This window comes from Microcaecilia unicolor, chromosome 6, assembly GCF_901765095.1.
Source record: "Microcaecilia unicolor chromosome 6, aMicUni1.1, whole genome shotgun sequence".
NCBI lineage: Eukaryota > Metazoa > Chordata > Amphibia > Gymnophiona > Siphonopidae > Microcaecilia > Microcaecilia unicolor.
Window position 1 is genome coordinate 122,134,426 of NC_044036.1, and position 22,074 is coordinate 122,156,499.

The 22,074-nt window shown below is 42.8% G+C and overlaps 1 protein-coding gene across 1 annotated transcript in view; it reads left to right on the top strand.

Annotated features, from left to right (window-relative positions):
- The window catches only part of PRG4 (proteoglycan 4), an 87,676-nt gene that overhangs the window by 37,284 nt on the left and 28,318 nt on the right, over positions 1 to 22,074 (top strand). Inside the window, exons 7-11 of the mRNA XM_030206755.1 lie at positions 4,251 to 4,388; positions 12,583 to 12,717; positions 13,841 to 13,975; positions 14,258 to 14,410; positions 16,480 to 17,757. Coding sequence (XP_030062615.1) covers positions 4,251 to 4,388; positions 12,583 to 12,717; positions 13,841 to 13,975; positions 14,258 to 14,410; positions 16,480 to 17,757 — 1,839 coding nt within the window. The remainder of the gene's footprint in view (positions 1 to 4,250; positions 4,389 to 12,582; positions 12,718 to 13,840; positions 13,976 to 14,257; positions 14,411 to 16,479; positions 17,758 to 22,074) is intronic.

Genomic DNA, 22,074 nt, shown 5'->3' on the forward strand with positions numbered 1-22,074 from the left:
CATCTGTGATATTTTGCATGTAAGTTTCAATTTTTCTAGTATTGCTGCATGCAGAGTCTGACTTCTTGAGGTAACTTTCCAGTTCAGTATTTTGCCTCCATATCTGTTGTCATGTGTTTTTCATGTGTGATCAAGATGCAGTATTCTGCTAGCGTGTAGTATTTGCAACCCTTTTTGTTTTTGTTTCACTAGGTTGTGTACTGGTGTTTTAGAGCCCAGTGTAATTATAGTGCTGCCTTTCCACGCATAAGGTTGTAGCCAGTGGCGATCCTAGGGGGGGGGGGGGCGGTGGGTGCGGTCCGCCCCGGGTGCACGCCGCTGGGGGGTTCCGCGCGCGCCTGTCCTCCGTTCGTTCCATGCTGCTTCTCTGCCCTGGAACAGGTTACTTCCTGTTCCGGGGCAGAGAAGAAGCATGGAAAGGAGGACAGGCAGGCACGCGCGGCCCCCCCACCACCACCCCCCCCCCCCCAGCGGTGTGCACCCGGGGGGGGGGGGTCCTTTCGCCGGGGGGGGGGGGGGGTTGCGCTGCACCCGGGGGCGGGGCGCATCGGCGATCCGCCCCGGGTGTCAGCCTCCCTTGGAACGCCACTGGTTGTAGCTCGTCCTGTCCTTGGAATTAGTGCTATTATGGTTTGGTAAGGTTATGAATGTGTTTTTGCACAAGTTTGTGTATAGTGTTTTGCAGTGGAGAGATTGTGTGTTGGCCTTACTGAGGTGGCACCAAAACATCAGAAAGGGTGTAGAGCCTAAATCATGACACAGTACCTCTTGAAGGATCTACATATGGTCGTTAATAAAAGAAGCTCATTGTGAACACTATCCACGGTAAAAGGGTGTTTTGTGGCTCTACATGAGAATTGTGATATTATGATCCCTTGTTTCATATTGTTGACGGTCTGCATTTTCCGTATGGGTGGTATATTGGTGTATTAGGGGCTGCCCAGTGTAATATTTATGGTACAGTAAGGTTCTGAGTGTGTTTTTGCACAAAGTTGTGCATAGTGTTTTGCAGTTGAGCGAATATAGTTAGTATATGCTTTGAGCAACCACTTTATTCTTTGACATATGATACATTTCTAATATCTAAATTTAATAAAAGGTATTGTGACTTTTATTTGTACTTTTTTTCTGTGTGTTGTCAGACAATTATGGATGTAAGCTCCGCCCCCTAACCCCACCCCTATGTGAGTTTATCGCTTGCTAAAAAGGAATTACTGCAGGGCTACCACAGCAGCCTGGTGGTAGTTCCCACCCCCATTGCGCCATCATATCTGGCACTACAAATATATATTTATTTTTGTAGCACCGGTGTGTACCCAGCAGTTATCAGGCATTCCTGCGTGCTGCCCAGTTACTGCCGGGTTAGTGTGGGAGCCCTTACCACCACCTCAATGGCTGGCCATGCGGCAAGTGAAGCACTTGCCGCAATGCTATGCCCTGAAAAAAAGAAAGACCTACCTTTTACCCACTGAGATAAAAGGGGGGCCTCGGCACGTGTCAAAAACACGCTCCAACGCAAGCACAGGCACCCTTTTGCCGCAGCTTGATAAAAGGGGCCTTAGGTAGCCCATCAGTATGTAACTTCTGAGAAGTATACTTTAACCTTCCTTAGCACATAGAAAGCCCAATAGCTCTTTGGTATCAAAAAATAAAGGGGCTCATTTATAAAGGTGCGCTGAAAAATGGCCTATGGTCATGTAGACGTGTGTTCTGGGTGCTCGCAAAGTGCCTGTTTTAAATTTTTGCCAAAAATGGACGTGCGGCAAAATGAAATTGACGAGCGTCCATTTTGGGTCTGAGATCTTACCGCCAGCCATTGACCTAGCAGTAAGGTCTCATGTGGTAACCAGGCGGTAATGGTCTATGTGCGTAAAATGCTGATTACCACCCGATTACCGCCCGTGCGCCAGAAAATAAAAATATTTTCCGGCGCGCTTAGCAGCCGTGCATTAAAAATGAAATTACCGCAAGGGCCAAGTGGTAGCCGGTGGTAACTCAAAATTGGCACGCGTTGGGTGCCCATAGGTGCCACGTGCCTTAGTAAAAGGGCCCCAAAACTTCTACCCTCAAAATTTATACTACATACACAGGGAAATTTAAAATAACATTTGCGCCCAAAGCTTGAACTCTTTGCCACGTTTTTGTGTTATCTGAGATACATCAGGAAAAACACATAATTTGAGCCAAAAACCCCAGCTCATTCACAGATCTGAAGAATAAACACAGAGCAACATTGCAGTCTGACTGCAGAGCAAAAGTAACCACCAGTGTGGACCTCTGAGTTACCACCTCTAGGGAAGCGGACTTAGATGTTTTATTGAAAATGCCCCTCCATACCAATTAGTTTATTGATTTTTTGGTTGTGTATTGGGATTTTTTGATTTCCATATACTGTATTAATTGGCATTTCAAAAAGTTATATTTATATCTGCATTGCTTAAACACTGCATGGGATAAGAAGAATGCCACACACAAGAGCAATTTATATTTCATGTAAGCCAAGTACCTGAATTATCTAAGGGGTCCTTTCACTAAGGTGCGCTGAAAAATGGCCTGCACTAGTGTAGGTGCATGTTTTGGATATGCACGGTTCCATTTTTCAGCGCACCTGTAAAAAATGCCTTTTCTTTGGCCGAAAATGGACATGCGAAATGAAAATTGGTGTGCATCCATTCTAGGTCTGTGACCTTACTGCCACCCATTGACTTAGTGGTAAGGTCTCACATGTTAACTGGGCGGTAATGGTCAATGCGTGTACAATGCAGGTTACTGCCCGGTTAGTGCCGTGTGAATAAAATATATTTTCCGGTATGCGTAGTGGACGTGCATAAAAAATGAAATTACAGCCCAGGCCACACGGTAGCTGGGTGGTAGTTCAAAATTGATGCACGTAGGACGCGCATAGTCACCTACGCATCTTAGTAAAAGGGCCCCGTAGATAAGTCATACTTACTCTTCTTTACAATGATATATGCTTTATATTTTCATGCCGGTAAGAAGCGATTATCAGCTTTTAGATTTTTTTCTTTTAATTTGGATTTTGCTCACATCTTTTTCAGTAGTAGCTCATGGTGAGTTACATTCAGGTACACTGGGCATTTCTCTGTTCCTGGAGGGCTCACAATCTAATTTTGTATCTGAGGCAATGGAGAGTTAAATGACTTGCTCAAGGTCACAAGGAGCAGTAGTGGGATTTGAACTGGTCAGCTCTGGATGTCAAAACAAGTGCTCTAACCACTAGGCCACTCTAGAAGGGAAAGGGAAATGGAACTTGATATACTACCTTTCTGAGCTTTTTGCAACTACATTCAAAGTGGTTTACATATATTCAGGTACTTATCTTGTACCAGGGGCAATGGAGGGTTAAGTGACTTGCCCAGAGTCACAAGGAGCTGCAGTGGTGAACTCAGTTCCCCAAGATCAAAGTCCACTGCACTAACCACTAGGCTACTCCTTCTTTGTAGAAAGGAACCGTTCTACAAAGGAGCAGTAGGCCTAACATGAGCCCCGCCTACTGCATGATAAAAGGGCACTACCGCAGGATGCACTGAGACATCCCGAGGTAGTTTCCTGCTCAGCACTCACTAATCCCATTCTGAAAAATATTTTTTATTTTACAGTGAGGGAGGCAAGCCTGCTCTAATCAGGTAGCATGGGCATATTATTGCACACTACCCGATTGGCACAGAAGTAATGTGGAAGTCCTTACCACCTCTTAAATAGATGGTGATATGGGATCCCATGGTAATGGCCATTTCCTAATGGGGAAGTTGGTATGTGGCCATTACTAAAAAATATGGTGACACAGTCATTTTATCACCATGCTAAAAGTGGCCGCTGTGTGCAGAAAACCCATGCACCGACACCAGCGCCAGCCACTTTTTAGCATGGCTTGCTAAAAGGACTCAAAATCATCTTTGTGTATTTCTTTGGTTGCCTCATTATGTCTTTTGTGGTAATGTGTGTTTTCTAAATGAAGGAAGGGGAACCAAGAATATATCATTAAGGGCTTCTTTTAGAAAGCCATGCTAGCGATTCCCGTGCGGCAAATGAGAGGAAGCCTATAGGAATTGAGTAGGCTTCCTCTCATTTGCCGCACCGAGAATTGGTAGCGTGGCTTTGTAAAAGAGGCCCTAAGAGAGAGAATGTATTCAGGAAACAGGAAAGCAGGTATTTTGCAAAGAACAAACAAGGTGACAACTTCGAAGTTAATAATCCTGAGAAAATTATTTTATTTTATTTTATTACAGAACCTTTCACAGACCCATCACCATCACCCTCATCGTTTTTGCCATCACCACCAGGCAGCAGAATTACAATTAAGCGCTCACCTAAGACACCAAGGAAGAAAATAAAGAAAGAGATAGATGAAAATGGTGCAACAGAAGGTGAGCATGCTACAGGGCACTATACAATCAGCAAAGACATAGGCATCCCAAAAATTAAAATAAAGATAAAGTATATCTAGACAACAGATCATCATATGAAAATTGTTCTGATCCGCTGGGCCATCATTTGAGTTAATGCATTTGTAAAATCACAGTTTTGAGTTGCTGAGATATCTACATGTCTATCCAGTTTCACGGGATTATGATTCATACAAAACATTTGAGGAGTAGCCTAGTGGTTAGTGCAGCGGACTTTGATCCTGGGGAACTGGGTTTGATTCCCAGTGCAGCTCCTTGTGACTCTGGGCAAGTTGCTTAACCCTCCATTGTCCCAAGTACAAATAAGTACCTGTATATAATATGTAAACCACTTTGAATGTAGTTGGAAAAACCACAGAAAGGCAGTATATAATTCCCTTTCCCTTCCCTATATTAGCTCTCCAGTGTACACTGAAACTCTTATCCATCCATTTTTATCCACGTCAGCTACCACAAATACAAAGATAAAGAATTTTCCAATCAAGCAACTGTAGTTTTGTTTTCACTGAAATTTCATAATTAATTGTGGAAGTTTATTTTAGGCGGTCATTTACTAATGGTTAGCTACTAATAAACTTCATGTGATGCCTACTTTCAAGTGTGACATTTGGACTTCTGTTTTTGGAAGGCTATTTGCCCATCCCTGCTTTCTTAGGCTGGCTTTTTCCTCCTTTTGTGTGTGCTCGATTAAATATATCAGTGTCTGATTTCTCCAGAAATCCTGCTAAATCCAGGCTGTTCTGAGATATATCCTCCAAAGCAGCAGGGGTTGCCTCAGCCTTCTCCCCTCCATCTTTTTGTCACCACACATCTGATACTTTGAGTAAATGTAGTTATTTATTGCATTTGTATCCCACATTTTCCCACCTATTTGCAGGCTCAATGTGGCTTACATTATTCTGTCATGGCGATCGCCATTTCCGGAGTGAGAGATACATGTGGTATTACATTAGAACATGATTGGCTTTTAGTAGATTAAACAGTCAGTTAGAAAGAGTTCATTATTGGAATTAGAGATAGGGTGGTATTGCGTTCATTCGTGGTAGAGTAGTCTTTGGTAGTCCAGTATAGTGAGTTGGGTTTTATCTAGTTCAGGCTTGAGTTTTGTTGACTGGTAGTTAGGCTGTATTGTTGTGGTATGCCTTTTTGAACAGGTTGGTCTTCAGTAATCTCCGAAAGTTAGTTAGGTCGTGGATTTTTCTCACGGCTAGTGGTAAGGCATTCCATAGTTGCCTGCTTATGTAGGGGAAGCTGGATGCATGTGTTAATTTATATTTTAGACCTTTGCAGCTAGGATAGTGGAGATTCAGGAATGTGCGTGCTGATCTATTAAATGCACTGATGGGTTGATGATCAAAACGTAACGCTGGGCTAGAGCCGATTAGTACTGGACTAGTGCCGGCATTAGTGAAAGCAGAATGCTGAAAGGGCTCTAGCGTGGGTCACAATGTGTGTGCCAAAGATTAGCGCAAATAGCATGCAAATATAGTCAAATAGATGTTAATGAGGTCATTTCCCAATGCTCAGAGAACAGCGCACAAAACAAAACCACCCTGACTGCTGAAAACCTAACGGCAGCTCGGATCAGGCATTAGGATGTTTGAAGAGAGTATTTCTCATGATTCTTTCTTTAAAGCCCTTAGTAGTGAGAGATGAATGTGTACAAGTCAGAACAAATCCGAAAGTGAAAGCACACATTGGCACCTGCATTAAATATAAGTGTAACCCGTGTCTCACTCTCAACACAGTGTTCTGGGGCACTGACTAGCTCTCGGGGTCGGGCACCCCTAACCTGGGCCACATAAACACAAGTTCACTCCACTCACAAACAAGACTTGTCCTTTTGTACTCGACCGTGGGCGTAGGCCAGTGACAGACTTACTCCAGTAGACCATAGGATAATAAACTGGGTTTTACTGGGTACTTTTTGAAAGTCTGGGAGCAAACACTTCACTCTCACCTTAAAGAAATACTACACGCTACTCTAAGGATTGTATTTTATGAAACAGCAACTGTATTAAACTTCTACAACAGGTATCTCAAACAGCTACTTTGTAATCCAACTTGCTATCAGATCCAAACAATAAATCCAGAGCCAGCTTAGGGATATGGTGTATCTTCTTTAATGTAATTTATAATCCTCAGTATGTACATATTTACAGCTCCTCCTATCCATTTACCCATCCCTTCTGGGTGTAACAATCTAAGGCTGTGCCTACAGCACATGTGCAGCAAGCAGTTCCTCCCTTCAATCAGACCTCCCTGTCTGTCCACGCTCCTCTCCTCGAAAGGAGTACCTCTCCGGGCTACCACCTTTGGCTCTGAACAGATCATTCCTGTTCTTGCACCCAGGCTGGAATCCCTTATTTCCCAACTGGAGCACTCCACTTCACGGTTAATGCTTTACTGGCAGCAACCTCCCTCTTTAGGTACATAAGTATATAAGTGTTGCCATACTGAGACAGATCGAAGGTCCATCAAGCCCAGCATCCTGTTTCCAACAGTGGCCAATCTAGGTCACAAGTACCTGGCAAGATCCCCAAAAAGTACAATACATTTTATGCTGCTTATCCTAGAAATAAGCAGTGAATTTTCCCCAATCCATTTTAATTATGATCTATGGACTTTTCCCTTAGGAAGCCATCCAAACACTTTTTAAACCTCGCCAAGCCAACTTCTTTTACCACCCTCTCTGACATGTTGAGTGAAGAAAATGTTTCTCCGGTTCGTTTTAAATTTACTACTTTGTAGCTTTATTGCATGCCCCCTAGTCCTAGTATTTTTTGAAAGAGTAAACAAGTGATTCTCGTCTACCCGTTCCACTCCACTTATTATTTTATAGACCTCTTATCATATCTCCCCTCAGCTGTCTTTTCTCCAAGCTGAAGAGCCTAGCCACTTCAGCCTTTCCTCATAGGGAAGTCATCCCATCCATTTTGGTCAACCTTAGTTTCTTGAACCCATCTAAGGTACCCCCCTCCTTGTCAAGGGTCCCAGTGTGGGTAGAGGCAACCAAAGATCTTGTGCAAACCCCAACAACAGTACTTATTAACGTCTAACTCTTCCCCTACTATCATTCAACAACTAGAAACATTTCCCTCTGCGACTTACCCAAGAACCCCTCTCCCTCCCCCCTTTGGGCTGGATCCTTTACCATCCATAATCTCAGAATCCTCCCCTAAGTAACTTTGGAAAATTCTGTCATGATTTCTAGTAATCCCCATTATAATGGTGGATTACATAACATAACATAGTAACATAGTAACATAGTAGATGACGGCAGAAAAAGACCTGCACGGTCCATCCAGTCTGCCCAAGAAGATAAATTCATATGTGCTACTTTTTTATTTGTACTGTCCTCTTCAGGGCACAGACCGTATAAGTCTGGCCAGCCCTATCCCCGCCTCCCAACCCCCAACCCCACCTCCCACCACCAGCTCTGGCACAGACTGTATAAGTCTGCCCAGCACTATCCTCGCCTCCCAACTACCAGTCCCGCCTCCCACCACCAGCTCTGGCACAAACCGTATAAGTCTGCCCAGCACTATCCTCGCCTCCCAACTACCAGTCCCGCCTCCCACCACCAGCTCTGGCACAAACCGTATAAGTCTGCCCAGCACTATCCCTGCCTCCCACCACTGGCTCTGGCACAGACCGTACAAGTCTGCCCAGCAGTATCCCCGCCGCCCAACCACCAGCTCCGGCACAGACCGTATAAGTCTGCCCAGCACTAGTCTTCCAAGTTAAAAAAAATTGAGAAGCTTATATTTAAAGGAACAGAAAACAGGTGCTAATGTGTACTTCACTTTTGGGTTTGCTTTATGCATGCACACAGGAGCTGAGCTTACCGTGAAACTCTTCTGCATATGCACCAAGCACGTTCCCCCCTTGCTTTCACTTTTACAGCGTGCATATAATTTGCATACTATTTACTTTGAACATTGGCAAACTAGTTTCCTGTGCTGTTCTGGTGATATGGGTTCTGCGCTGTTGACTGTACTGCAGGAGTTCTGAGCACTGGCCCATGAGACTTTATCATACTGAAGAAACCCAAGTGTTCCTCCAAGATTTCACTGTTCTGTGTTTGCAAAGTATTACTTATACTAGACTTGACATTCAGTTTAAAGCAGAGTGTAAAAATCACTATGAGAAGACTCAGAACTCTTCAACCAAAATCTTCTTTAATGCAGTCATTAAACAAGAAAAAATAGCTTACAGTTCAGATATGATGGATGAGGGAAAAGAGATTTTGCCTTGAGAACCGAGAGTCTGTTCTCAACCAAGTCTCTCTCCGTGCCAAAGAGGCTTTTACACTGGTGAAATCATAGAGTTGTAAGTTCATAAGTAATGCCATACTGGGAAAAGACCAAAGGCCCATCAAGCCCAGCATCCTGTCCCCGACAGCGGCCAATCCAGGCCAAGGGCACCCGGCAGCTTCCCAAACGTACAAACATTCTATACATGTTATTCCCAAAATTGTGGATTTTTCCCAAGTCCATTTAGTAGCGGTCTATGGACTTTAGTAGCTTGAAGGAATCATACAGCAAAATACAGCATAAACAGTTTCAGTTCACAGTGGCAACATGCTGCAAATGGACTTTTACAGACCCAATGGAGAGAAATGTAGGGGGGAACAACTAACCCGCATGCACAGAGAACAAGGCCAGCAAATAGAAAGAGTCCCATCAGACACAGGGAACTGCACATATGCTCTGAAAGAGCTTATTATAGGGAACTATAGGATTACAGGGATTTGTAGTCCTATTATATAATCATTTCATCTCCCTCCTTGAAAATGGGGGTCAGCAGTTAGTTTCATGCACTGTCTCTGATCCCATGCACTATTAAATAACCATTCCTTATCAACTTGTTACATAAGTACATAAATACATAAGCACTGCCACGCTGGGAAAAGACCAAAGGTCCATCAAGTCCAGCACTCTGTCTGTCCAGGCCCCAGAACCTGGCAAAAACCCAAAATTTAATAACGATCAATGGACTTTTCCTTCAGGAATCTGTTCAGACCCCCTTTAAACTCAGCAAGGCCAGCTGCTGTCACTACCTTCTCCGGCAATGAGTTCCAGAGTCTAACCATGCACTGAGTAAAGAAAAACTTTCTCCGATTTGTTTTAAACCTACCACATTCTAATTTCATCGTGTGTCCCCTGGTTCTATTATTGTTAGAAAGCATAAACAAATGCTTCACATCTGTCCACTCTACCCCACTCATTATTTTGTAGACCTCTATCATATCACCCCTCAGCTGCCTTTTCTCCAGGCTAAAGAGTCCTAGCCTTCTTAACCTCTCCTCATAAGGTAGTCGTCCCATCCCTTTTATCATTTTCGTCGCCCTTCTCTGCACCTTCTCCAATTCCTTTATATCTTTTTTGAAATGAGGCGACCACAACTGAACACAATACTCCAGGTGGGGTCGCACCATGGAACGATATAACGGCATTATAACATCCTCATGCTTGTTTTCCATCCCTTTTCTAATAATACTCAACATTCTGTTCGCCTTCTTAGCCGCCGCAGCACACTGAGCTGAAGATTTCAACGTCCTATCCACGATGGCTCCCAGATCCCTTTCTCGGTCCATTACTCCTAAAGCGGAACTTTGCATGACATAGCTGTAATTCGGGTTCCTCCTTCCCACATGCATCACTTTGCACTTGTCAACGTTGAACTTCATCTGCCATTTGGACGCCCAATCCCCCAGTCTCACGAGGTCCTCTTGTAATCTTTCACAATCCTCCCGCGACGAGACGACCCTGCATCATCTGCAAATGTAATTACCTCACTAGTTACTCCCATCTCAAATTCATTTATAAATATGTTAAAAAGCAGCGGCCACAGCACAGACCCCTGAGGGACCCCACTAACTACCCTTCTCCAACGAGAATAATGACCATTCAACCCTACTCTCTGCTTCCTATCTTTTAACCAGCTCTTAATCCATAATAATACACTGCCTCTGATCCCATGACTCTCCAGTTTCCTTTGGAGTCTTTCATGAGGCACTTTGTTAAACACCTTCTGAAAATCTAGATACACAATATCCACTGGCTCCCCTTTGTCCACATGTTTGTTCACCCCCTCGAAAAAATGCAGTAGATTTGTGAGGCAAGACTTCCCTTCACTAAATCCGTGCTGACTATGTCTCAATAGCCCATGGTTTTGTATGTGCTCTGTAATTTCATTCTTAATAATAGCCTCCACCAATTTTCCCGGCACCGACATCAGACTCACCGGTCTATAATTTCCCAGATCTCCTCTGGAACCCTTTTTAAAAATCGGCGTTACATTGGTCACCCTCCAATCTTCCAGTACCACACCTGATTTTAGGGATAAATTGCATATTACTACCAGTAGCTCCACAAGTTAATTTTTCAGCAATATTAATACTCTGGGATGAATACCATCCGGTCCTGGTGATTTACTACTTTTCAGTTTGCAGAACTGCCCCATTACATCCTCCAAGTTTACAGAGAAATCATTTAATCTTTCTGACTTGTCTGCTTCAAATACCTTTTCCAGCACCAGTTCTGCCTTACTTATATTTATAAACCTCTATCACGTCTCCCCTCATGGCCCAGTGCACAAAACTCACCGGGCCAGCAACATACAAGCTGGTTTTGTGATAACGGTATTCAACGAGAAATGCACAAAGGGGATCTGCAGACTCTTTATCATTTGCGGTAGCAGACTATGATAATGATATGCAAATTTATTACATGTAGCTGATTACTATGTAAATGTGCATTCCGAGGGATGCACAGCCGATTGAGTGCAATGCACAGAAAGGAATGCTTACCTTGTACAAAGGAAATTTAATGGGAGGTCAGGAGCTGTCAGTAGTGGCTTGAAGGAGGATTTAAGAGCTGGGAACTGGAAGAAGCTCAGGGTGTTTTACAGTGCAGTGGATGTGGACAGGTAGGCAAGGCAGGGAGGCAGAGAAGGCTGAGCCGGGCCAGAGCCCTGACATGACAGACAACATCCTGCTGCAGCCTGTGCAGCAGAAGAAGCAGCTGGACAGCAAGCAGTGGAGTGGGTAAGGGAGAGTCGGGCATGGGGAGGGCAGTGTGCCTGCTCCAGATCCGGCACTCCCAGGATGTGTAGGTGCAGTGTGCCAGGCTCCACATTACAGGAGCTGGAGCTTGACAGAGGCAGTGCAGCTCAGCCGGCTCTCCCTCCTCATCCTGTGTCTCTACTCCTGTCCTGACTAGATGGCAGAGCTCCAGCCATAGACAGTCATGGTCTAGTCTCCTGCAGGCTCTCATGGTCAGCAGTGGGAGGAAAGCAGCTCCCTCCTGCTACTACTACTTCTCAGCCTCTGCTCACAAGAAAGACCTGGGGAGACACTGAGGAGCTGTGGCAGAGATAAAAAAAAAAGCTACACATGGCTTTCAAGCAAAATCTTTGTTTCTGACAAACACACGTCTATCTTACCCATCTGCAGGCTTCAAACAGTATAATGGTTGGCTCATACATACAGGGTGAGAGTATACTCCTAAGGCCTTCCTTCTACTCCTCTGGGACTCTCTGCTTTCCTTTGGATCTAGTCATTTAAATTCATCCCCTGTCCCTCCAGGTTCCCCAGCTATGCTCTTATTAAGCTAGACTAGGAAATTACTATTACTAATAATCATTTCTATAGTATTACTAGATGTACGCAGCACTGTACACATTATATACAGGTACTTTCTCTGTCCCTAGGGGGCTCACAATCTAATGTTTTTGTACCTGGGGCAATGGAAAGTTAAGTGACTTGCCCAAGGTCACAAGGAGCTGTAGTGGTAATCAAACCCAGGTTGCCAGGATCAAAGCCCGCTGCACTAACCATTAGACTACTCCTCCACTGTCCCTTAGCAAGGATCAGGTATCTTACCTGTATACCCCTTATTACGTACATTGAGAACTTGCTACTCCAAGATAGTAGCTGACAACTTTGATCTTGTGTGCCTTAAATTAGTCTGGCTTTTTAGGATATCTACAATGAAAAATTAGTTCCCTCAAGCATGTCAAATAGCAAATCTTCACAATCTTGAAAACCAACCCTGTTTTTGTCCCTAACTTGTTTATCCCTGCTTCTAGGCTTAGCAAGTACTGACGACTATAGACTGGTAGTTAAGCAGAATGTCTTGCTTCACTCTAGAACCTTTGCAGAATCCATTATCTTCACCTTCCACCTCACTGCTATCCCAAAGCATTAAGACACCAAAGAAACGTTCACCTAAAACTCCAAAGAAGAAACCAAGAACAGGAATATATCCGAAAGACACAACACAAGGTATGATTTTGTCCAAGGCATGAGAAGTCCTACCCAAATGGGGGTTCATTTTTTACTTCCTATGAGTTAGCTGTGGTTATAAGTCCCAAGGCATTTGATTTTTTGGTCTTTATGTTAAAATCTAGTGGGGTTTTTTCTAGAAAGGTTCTTGAGGGCTGCACTTTGTTAAGTTTAATATAGCTGTTTTTTTATTATTGTTTTAATAATTTTAATACATTTTAACTATATTCACTAGCAAGTTTTAAAACTTTTAACAAATTTTGTGCAAAAAATCATCTAAATTTGGAGTTTGAATCTGAAATGGCTTTATTACTCTTGCAAAAGTAAACACATGAGGAAACGCATTGACAACCTACTGTTTCCTCAAATTTTCTCTCTAAATTCCTTAAGAGGTGCAGGATTGGCGTGGGAGCCCATACACCGTGATCTATGCCATCTTACCACTTTAAAACCTCACCACCGGGGAATCTGCATTACTGTAGACGCGGTTTATAGAATAGCACTACACGCTTTATTCTGACACACCTACATTTAAGAAGCTTTATATAGAATCCTCTTCATTGTGTATTCTACCATTAGTTATTACCTTGTCTTGACATTAGATGCTGTTTTGCTGATCATTCACTATGGACAGTTTCACAAACACCCACTGATATGGGACTATTGTTAACTAATATATGGTGCTGGCTTTCTTGAAGGAGTATGCTTCTGTGTCTGACTTTGCTGTTCTCCAAGCAAGTAAATTGTTCAGTAGAGAATCTGCCAAATCTCTGAAGATTCTTTGATTATTTTGAAGCATAGCTCATATACGTTTCTAGACCAGCATCCTAGATTCTGTCATAAAAGCCTAAAATATTCCAGAACAAAAATATCAGAAGAATTTCTAGCAGTACTAATGGTTATTTGCTGAAATAAGTAGATATATATTCATGAACTTCAGGTCTATACATAAAAATGTTAATGTTCTCTAAATCCAAAATTGAAAGAGATGTTTATTGAAAGACTAGAAGAATCATTTTTGTTATGTTTCCTCTTATACATTATTGCTGATAGTTTTAAAATGAACATGGCATTAGTGACTACAGAGCTTATATTAGAACAGAGGATTTTTTTCTCCTTCTAGACCCAATTCGGGGCCCTTCAACTACCCCACCCCTGTCCTCCGCACCATCAGATGTCAAAGTGACAACGAAACAGCCTCCTAAATCTTCAAAGAAAATGAAAGCAAAGAAAGAACAAAGCTCAGAGGAGATAAGAGGTACTGAGGGATGAGGGAATTCTGATACAAAATGAAGGACTTCGATGGGCCCTGCTACAGATAACTCAAGTTAAGTTTTAGTAAAAGACCCCTTTTATTTGCTATTTACTTCTTTTTTTTGCAGCTGTATCAAATATTTCAGCATCCATTAGCACTTCTATAGCAGTTATTGCCCACTGTATTTCACCTCGTAGTCAATATTGTAAAGTATTTTATGTAACTCACCTTAACCGTAAGTTAGAACTGGATTGCCAGGTTTGCTAACATTGATTTCACCTGCAGAAACTTCAGAAAAAGAGTTTCATACTAAATCACGGTCATCGGCATCCTCTGAAACATCTAAGAGGAGCAGCAAATCCACATTGAGACGTTCATCCAAGAAGCAAGAGGAAGATGACGCAAAGAGAAAGAAGCTTCCAAAAGAGAGCCGTAAAGGTATGAACATTTGAGAGAGTGGAAACTGATATATTTTGAGATGCAAGTGAAAATGTAGAAATAGAGGTCAAAAAGTGCTAGTTTTAATGAAGAAAATCTTCTACAGAAAGATCATCACACTCTGAGGTCATGAGAGAGTCTTTTACAAAGGTGAGGTAGCGTTTTTAGGGCATGCTAAACACTAGAGACGCCCATAGGAATATATGGGTGTCTCTAGCTTTTAACGCATGCTTATTTTTAGCGCTCACTAAAAACGCTAGCGTGCCTTTGTAAAAGGACTCCTGAATGAATTAATTCTTTGGTAGATTCTATATAGGTTGCTAAAAGGTGCCAAACAATGGACAATAAGTTAGTAGCATCAGAGTGGCGTGCCAAGTCTTTTATAGAATACTAGCATAAGTCCGTAGTTATGTGCCAAATTGTAGGCACAACCACTTATGCCATGTCTATGGTTGACGTCAATGATAGCACCTATATGCAGCAGTTGGGTTCTATACAGTGAAAAGAATTAATGAGAGGTCCCTGACATTCCAATGCTCCTCCCACATTAATGTTCCCTTTATCTTTGTGTGCAAGAAAAATAAAGCACACTGTTTATAGAATAGGGATATAAGTCTGCTACGTGCGCAATTACAAAATAGCACTAATTAGTGCTTGTTAGTGCCAATTGTTTGTATTTATCACTAATTATTTGCCAATTTAGTGCCAATTAATTAATTATGTCAGGCACGTAGCTGGCCCTATTCCAGGGTTGGCAACTACGGTCCTTGAGGGCCACAACTCCCTCCCACCAAACACCCAGCACCAGGCCTCCCTCCCTCTCATCCAGCACCAAGCATCAGGCCACCCAGCACCAAGCATCAGGCCTCCCACCCAGCATCAGGCCTCCCTCCCTCCCACCCAACATCCAGCATCAGGCCTCCAACCCAGTATCCAGCATCAAGCCTCCCTCCCTCCCTAGCACCCAGCATCAGGCATCCCTCCCTCCCTCGCACCCAGTACTCAGCATCAGGCCTCCCACACAGCATCCAGCATCAGGCCTCCCTCCCTCCCTAGAACCCAGCATCAGGCCTCCCTCCCTCCCTCCCTAGCACCCAGCATCAAGCATCCCTCCCTCCCTAGCACCCAGCATCAGGCATCCCTCCCTCCCTCGCACCCAGCATTCAGCATCAGGCCTCCCACCCAGCATCAGGCCTCCCTCCCTCCCTAGCACCCAGCATCAGGCCTCCCTCCCTCCCTAGCACCCAGCATCAGGCCTCCCTCCCTAGCACCCAACATCAGGCATCCCTCCCTAGCACCCAGCACCAAGCATCAGGCCACCCAGCACCAAGCATCAGGCCTCCCACCCAGCATCAGGCCTCCCTCCCACCCAGCACCAGGCCTCCCTCCCTCCCAGCACCAGGCCTCCCTCCCTCCCTCCGTCCCTCCCACCCAGCACCCAGCATCAGGCATCCCTCCCTAGCACCCAGCATCAGGCATCCCTCCCTCCCTCGCACCCAGCATCCAGCATCAGACCTCCCTCCCTCCCTAGCACCCAGCATCAGGCATCCCTCCCTCGCACCCAGCATCCAGCATCAGGCCTCCCACCCAGCATCCAGCATTAGGCCTCCATCCCTCCCTCCCTAGCACCCAGCATCAAGCATCCCTCCCTCCCTAGCACCAGGCATCCCTCCCTCCCTCGCACCCAGCATCCAGCATCAGGCCTCCCTCCCTCCCTAGCACCCAGCATCAGGCATTCCTTTCTCCCTAGCACCCAGCACCAGCCCTCCCTCCCTCCACCCAGCATCAGGCCTCCCTCCCTCCCTCCCTCCGAGCACCAGGGTCCCTCCTCCTCTGAAATTTAAAAGGCATACCTGGTTGGGGTTAAGGCGGCAGCGGCAGCGAAAAGTGTGTTGTTTGCTCGGTGCGCCTTCAGCCTTCCCTTCTATCTCTCAAGCTCTGGTCCCACTCTCATATTTATCTACACAATTACATGATTAGCTATATAATTTTAATACCATTCAATAGATCTAGAAAAAAGTGACCTGCACAAGATGAAATTAAATCTATTTTCTTTCTTCTTTTACTAGCCACAACAGTCTCCCCATCACTAGCAGTGAAAAGTACTGCCATGCCTACTTCCAGTAAAGATCTAAACCCAGATGAAGATGGCAGCGGAATAGACTTTTTAGAGGAAACGTTAATGCCTACTTCTGAGCCTTCCACAACACAAACTTCAACAATTGGAACTGAAGGTATAGCTGAAACACTTTTGCCAAAAGAACATTCTAGCAAAGCCCTCTTGTCTCAGCCTAGTACATTTACTACGTCCTTCAGTACAGTTACACCACAACAAGATTTATTTACAGAGGGGACTCACTCATTAAAACCATTCTCAGCAGAACTACATTCACTGAGCACTTCTGCTAACTTGAAAACAAGTCAAGAAGTCTCCTCTACTCTGAGCCCCACAACAAAGCCACTCACCACATCAGAAAAAAGCAGTTCTGGGTCTCCTACTTTAACTCAACGTTTCAGTGTAAGCACAGTCACTACAAAACCTCAAGTTACACAAAGTACAAAGGAAAAAGTTGATATCTCTTTGAGCTCCACAGCAAGATCAACCAGCATGCATAAAGTTTCAACCTTGTATGATGTGAATTCAATTACTAGCATCCGCAAAATACAAGAGTCCACAACAATACCTTTGCATTCTTCCAGTGGTCCAACTAAGGGTACAATAGGACTAGCATCAACCACATCCAAGGTTACAGACTCTTCAACAATATCTCAAACGTCCCCTTACAGTCTTACTTCTTCAGAAGGTTCACAAGCAACACCTGTGCTGAACTCTATGAGCAGCAGAAGTCAGAGAATGATCACTACAGAAAATACTAAAGAACCTTCATCCACACCTTCTATTTCTTCATGGAGTCAAAGAGATAAACATATTTCCAAACAAACATCTACCAAAGAACCAAGGTCGTTACAGACAACTATGATATCTCCACAAACATCAACTTTTGTTACCAAAAATACAGAAAAATCTACTTACATGAGAAATATACCTAAAAGGACTAATGACCCTTTTGATAAAAATTACAATAAAACCATTTCAACTTCTTTATCTTCTGATTACTTCACCACATCAGGAACAATAACTAGTCCTTTCACTGGATCAGCAACGAGTTCTTCTAGAATGGTTTCTTCAGCATTTCCCCAAAGTACTTCAAATCCAACAGCTCCACCAGGATTGGCAGATCTTAAAGAAAGCACAACTAAAGCTTCTTTTTCAACTCAAGAATCTGCAAGGCATTTTACTTTGCTAAGTATTACATCTATGCCAAAGCAAGAAGCCAGCACTGACGGTATTGTTACTCAAGTTCTTATGATTGCTACTCAAAAAAATTAGAATTACTGAGGTTTCTAATTTTACTCCAAGATAGAGGCATGCTTAATCCATCAGGTGCCCCAAAAGGGGCAAGAAGAGGACATACAACTTCTAATAGAGTTCAGAAACCTTGTATAAGCCCATTCACTTCACAAAAAGGAGAACATTAAAATATTATTACAGAAACTGTAAAGCCCCAGCAGGTGCTCATATTATTAAAGCTTCCTTGATCACTACTCAAGGAATTGGTATTATGTTTATTTAAAATATTTGATGTACCGTCAGCGGACATAGTAGTTTACAATAAAATTATAAAAAGAGTATGCATAAAAAGAATAGAGTAGAACTCCATAAAAATAGGAAAGAACACATTCGCTCTAAAGTAAAACAGGATAGATAACTAGTTCAGTTTACTACAGTAACCTGGTGATGTGTCAGAATATCAGCCAGCCCAACATCACAAGGAGATCTAAATCAAAGTTGAAAAAACTGGGGTTTTGGCAGATTTCTACCATTGCTCCAGAATGCAGAGACATAAACCAGCAGGTGCTTTGAAAATAAGCTTATTTCATATAGAAACTACAACAGAAAATTCCCTTTTAATCCATACTCACACTAAACACATTTTATCAACAAATACTCCTGAAGTGCATTGTCAAGGAGAAAGCACCAATGATTCAATTGCTACTAAAGCTCATACCCTCATTACTGGAAGAATTAATATTACATAGATGTCTACAGTCTACTCTTGTTCTAGAACAAAGAGATATACTGGCCCCTACAGATATTCCTGAAAGATCAAAGGGAAACATAACAGAACCTTTCCCTTTATCTCTAACTCACAATATAGCCACTGTTACTAGAGTTCATAAGTACATAAGCATTGCCATACTAGAACAGAACAAAGGTCCATCAAGCCCAGTATCTAGTGGCCAACAGTGGCCAATCCAGGTCACAAGTACCAGGCAAGCTCCCAAAATATTAAAACAGATTTTATGTTGTTCATCCCAGGAATAATCAGTGGATTTGCTGAAATCCATCTTAATAATGGTTTATGAGCTTTTCTTTTAGGAGTTTGACCAAACCTTTTTTAAGCCCTGTAACATAGTAAATGATGATAGATCAATTCAATTCATAATGGTCAATTTAGTCTGCCTAACAGTCACATTCATAATCAATTCATGATCAAACCAACAATTCAATAGTATTATTAACATTTTACTTCCACTTTAAGATGCCTTCTCCTCTCCCATTGAAAAATAAAGCACCTACACTAATAGCACATGATAACAATGTGGTATAAGTTATGCATACTTGAATCTGGTCAATCCTTTCCATTTTCGAGGATAAGACCAGAAATGTTTGCTTGACATTGGCCCTTCTTCTCAACTAATGGAGTTGCTGTTGAAGCCCAATCCAGCCCATTCTGATCTTTCTTGTCATATATGGGACATACACAGTAGAAGTCTGTCCAGTATTGGCTTTACTTCCTTACTGCTGGAATTGTGTCTAATTACCATCTTGCCCATCATCAATGAAGTCATAACTGTTGATGTGTTAAGTTTTGTTTTGACACTATCCTCTTTCTAGTCAGTGATCCTTTGTGTCTACCCCATGTATTTTGAATTTTGTCACAGTTTTTTCTCTCCACCACCTCCACTGGGAGGGCATTCCAGGCATCCACCACCCTCATTGTGAAAAAGTATTTCCTAACATTACTCCTAAGTCTGCCACCTCACAACCTCAATTCATGCTTTCTAGTTTTACTGCTCTGTTCAAGTATTTCAATGTCTGCACCATATTTCCTTTATACCTTCTTTCCTCTAGGGTATACATATACAGGTCTTCAAGTCTGTATCTGTAGTTTAGATTCCTCTTCCCTACATCATCATCACTTTGCACTTGCTCAAATTAAATGTCATCTGCCATTTGAAAGCTCATTCTCCCAGTGTTGTCAGCAAATTTGATCACCTCACTTGTTATTCCTGTTTTCAGATCATTTATAAATATGTTAAAAAGCAACGGTCCAAGCAACTAATTACTCTTCTCCATTGAGAATACTGACCATTTAACCTTACTTTCTGTTTTCTATCTTTTAACTAGTTCTTAAGTCACAATAGGAGACTGCCTCCTATCCAAAGACATTTACTTTCTCCAGGAGTCATTTATGAGGTACTTTGTCAAATGTCTTCAGGAAATGTAGATACATAATATCAACCATTTATATGTATGTTTATTTACCTTTTCAAAGACATGTAGCAGACTGGTAAAGCAAGATTTCCCTTGGCTAGATCCATGTTGGCTAACTCCCATTAGTCCATGCCTATCTATATGTTCAGTAATTTTGTTCTTTATAATAGTCTCTACTATTTTTGCCCAGTGCTGACATCAGGCTCAGTGGTCCATAATTTCCCAGGTCACCTATGGAACCTTTTTTGGTGCTACATTATTGGCCAAACTCCAATCTTCCAGTATCATGCCTGATTTTAAAGATAAATTACTAATAATAAATCTGATCTGAATTTTTTTTTAGTTCTGTCATACTCTAGGATGTGTACCATCCAGTCCAGGTGATTTGCTATTATTTAGTCAAATTGCCCCATTACTTCTTCCGGGTTTATAGGGATTTGTTTCAGTTCTTCTGACTTATTACCATTAATTATCATTTCTGGCATGGGTATCTCCCCAACATCTTCTTCAGTGAAGACAAAAGGAAAGAATTAATTTAGTCTCTCTACTGTGGGCTTGTCCTCCATGAGCACCCCTTTTACTTCTTGATCATCTAGTGGTCTAGTTGATTCGTTTACAGGCCTCTTGAGTAGAAGCAGAATCTAAAAGTATTACAACAATGTCGGAGCAAGAAGATACCACAGGAAGTAATGTTATTAAAGCTCTTACATTCATTACTTTCCAGTTAATTCAGAGACACAGTATAACTTCTTATACTCCAGTACAGGACCAAATATATACCTTTACTTCACTAAGGAAAAAGGAACTCCTTGTTTTTCATTACTAGTCCTCAAGGGTCATCAATAGGTCATATTTTCCGGATATTCCTGGTGAATATGCATGAGAAAGATCTGCATATAATGACAATAGTAGGCATGTAAACTTACTTCATGCTTATTTATTAGGGATGTTTTGAAAATCTGATCCATTGCAGTCCTCAAGGATGTAGAGTGAAGATTGAGGCCTTAAAGGCTTAGCATTATTCTGGCTTTGAACTGTGCTGCAAATCAGAGGTACAGATCATCTAATAGGCGCCCCAAAGAGTGAAAGTCTCAAACAAAACACACGAGAAATATCTTTACTTCAGGCACATAGCACATCAAAAAAAACCTAAGTCTCCCTTTTACAAATGGCTGCAGGTATGGTAATGCTGACACAGCCCATTCACTTTGAATGGGCTGTTGGCATTACCGCACCTGCAGCCACTAGCGTGACTTTGTTAAAGGGGAAGGGGTAAATATGTTATTGAACTGAGTGTCCCTGTGTTGTCTGTAAAGAAGAGCGCATTGCTGGTAATGGAGATTTTTGTACTACTCAGTTCAATAGATATTCCAGACAGAAGAACAATTCTTAAAAGAATCACAGCAAAATCAAGCTCTTGCATATAGTAGTACTGAAAACATTTAGACTACTCATTTTCTTACTCTGACTTCTGAACAAAGAGATCCAATCAATCCAACAAGTTCCCCTCTCTCTTTCACCCCAAAAAGACACCAGAACCATTTGCTATAAGGCAGAAACTCAGGGGCCCTTTTACTAAGGCATGTAGGTCCTACGCCCATCCAACGTGCGTCAATTTGGAACTACCGCCCGGCTACCGCGTGCCCTGGGTGTAATTCCATTTTTTTTTACACGTGTCTGATATGCACAGCAGAAAATATTTTTTATTTTCTACCACATGGTGCTAACCAGGCAGTAATCGGAAGTGTACGCATGCTGACGATTACCGCCCGGTTAACATGTGAGATCTTACCGCTAAGTCAATGGGTAGCGGTAAGGTCTCAGGCCCAAAATGGACATGCACTGATTTTTATTTTGCCGCACACCCATTTTCAGCAAAAAAGGCCTTTTTTTGCAGGTGCACTGAAAAATGGACCTGCACGCATCCAATACATGCGTTTTTACCAGTGCAGGCCATTTTTTAGGGCACCTTAGTAGAAGGACCCCAAAGTGTATTATTCTAGTAAAAGAGCAGGCTATAACTTTCTGCCAATAGGATCCAGGGGCATAGCCAACCCTCCAAATTTGGGGGCACCCAGGGGTGGAACTGGGGGGTGGTCGACAT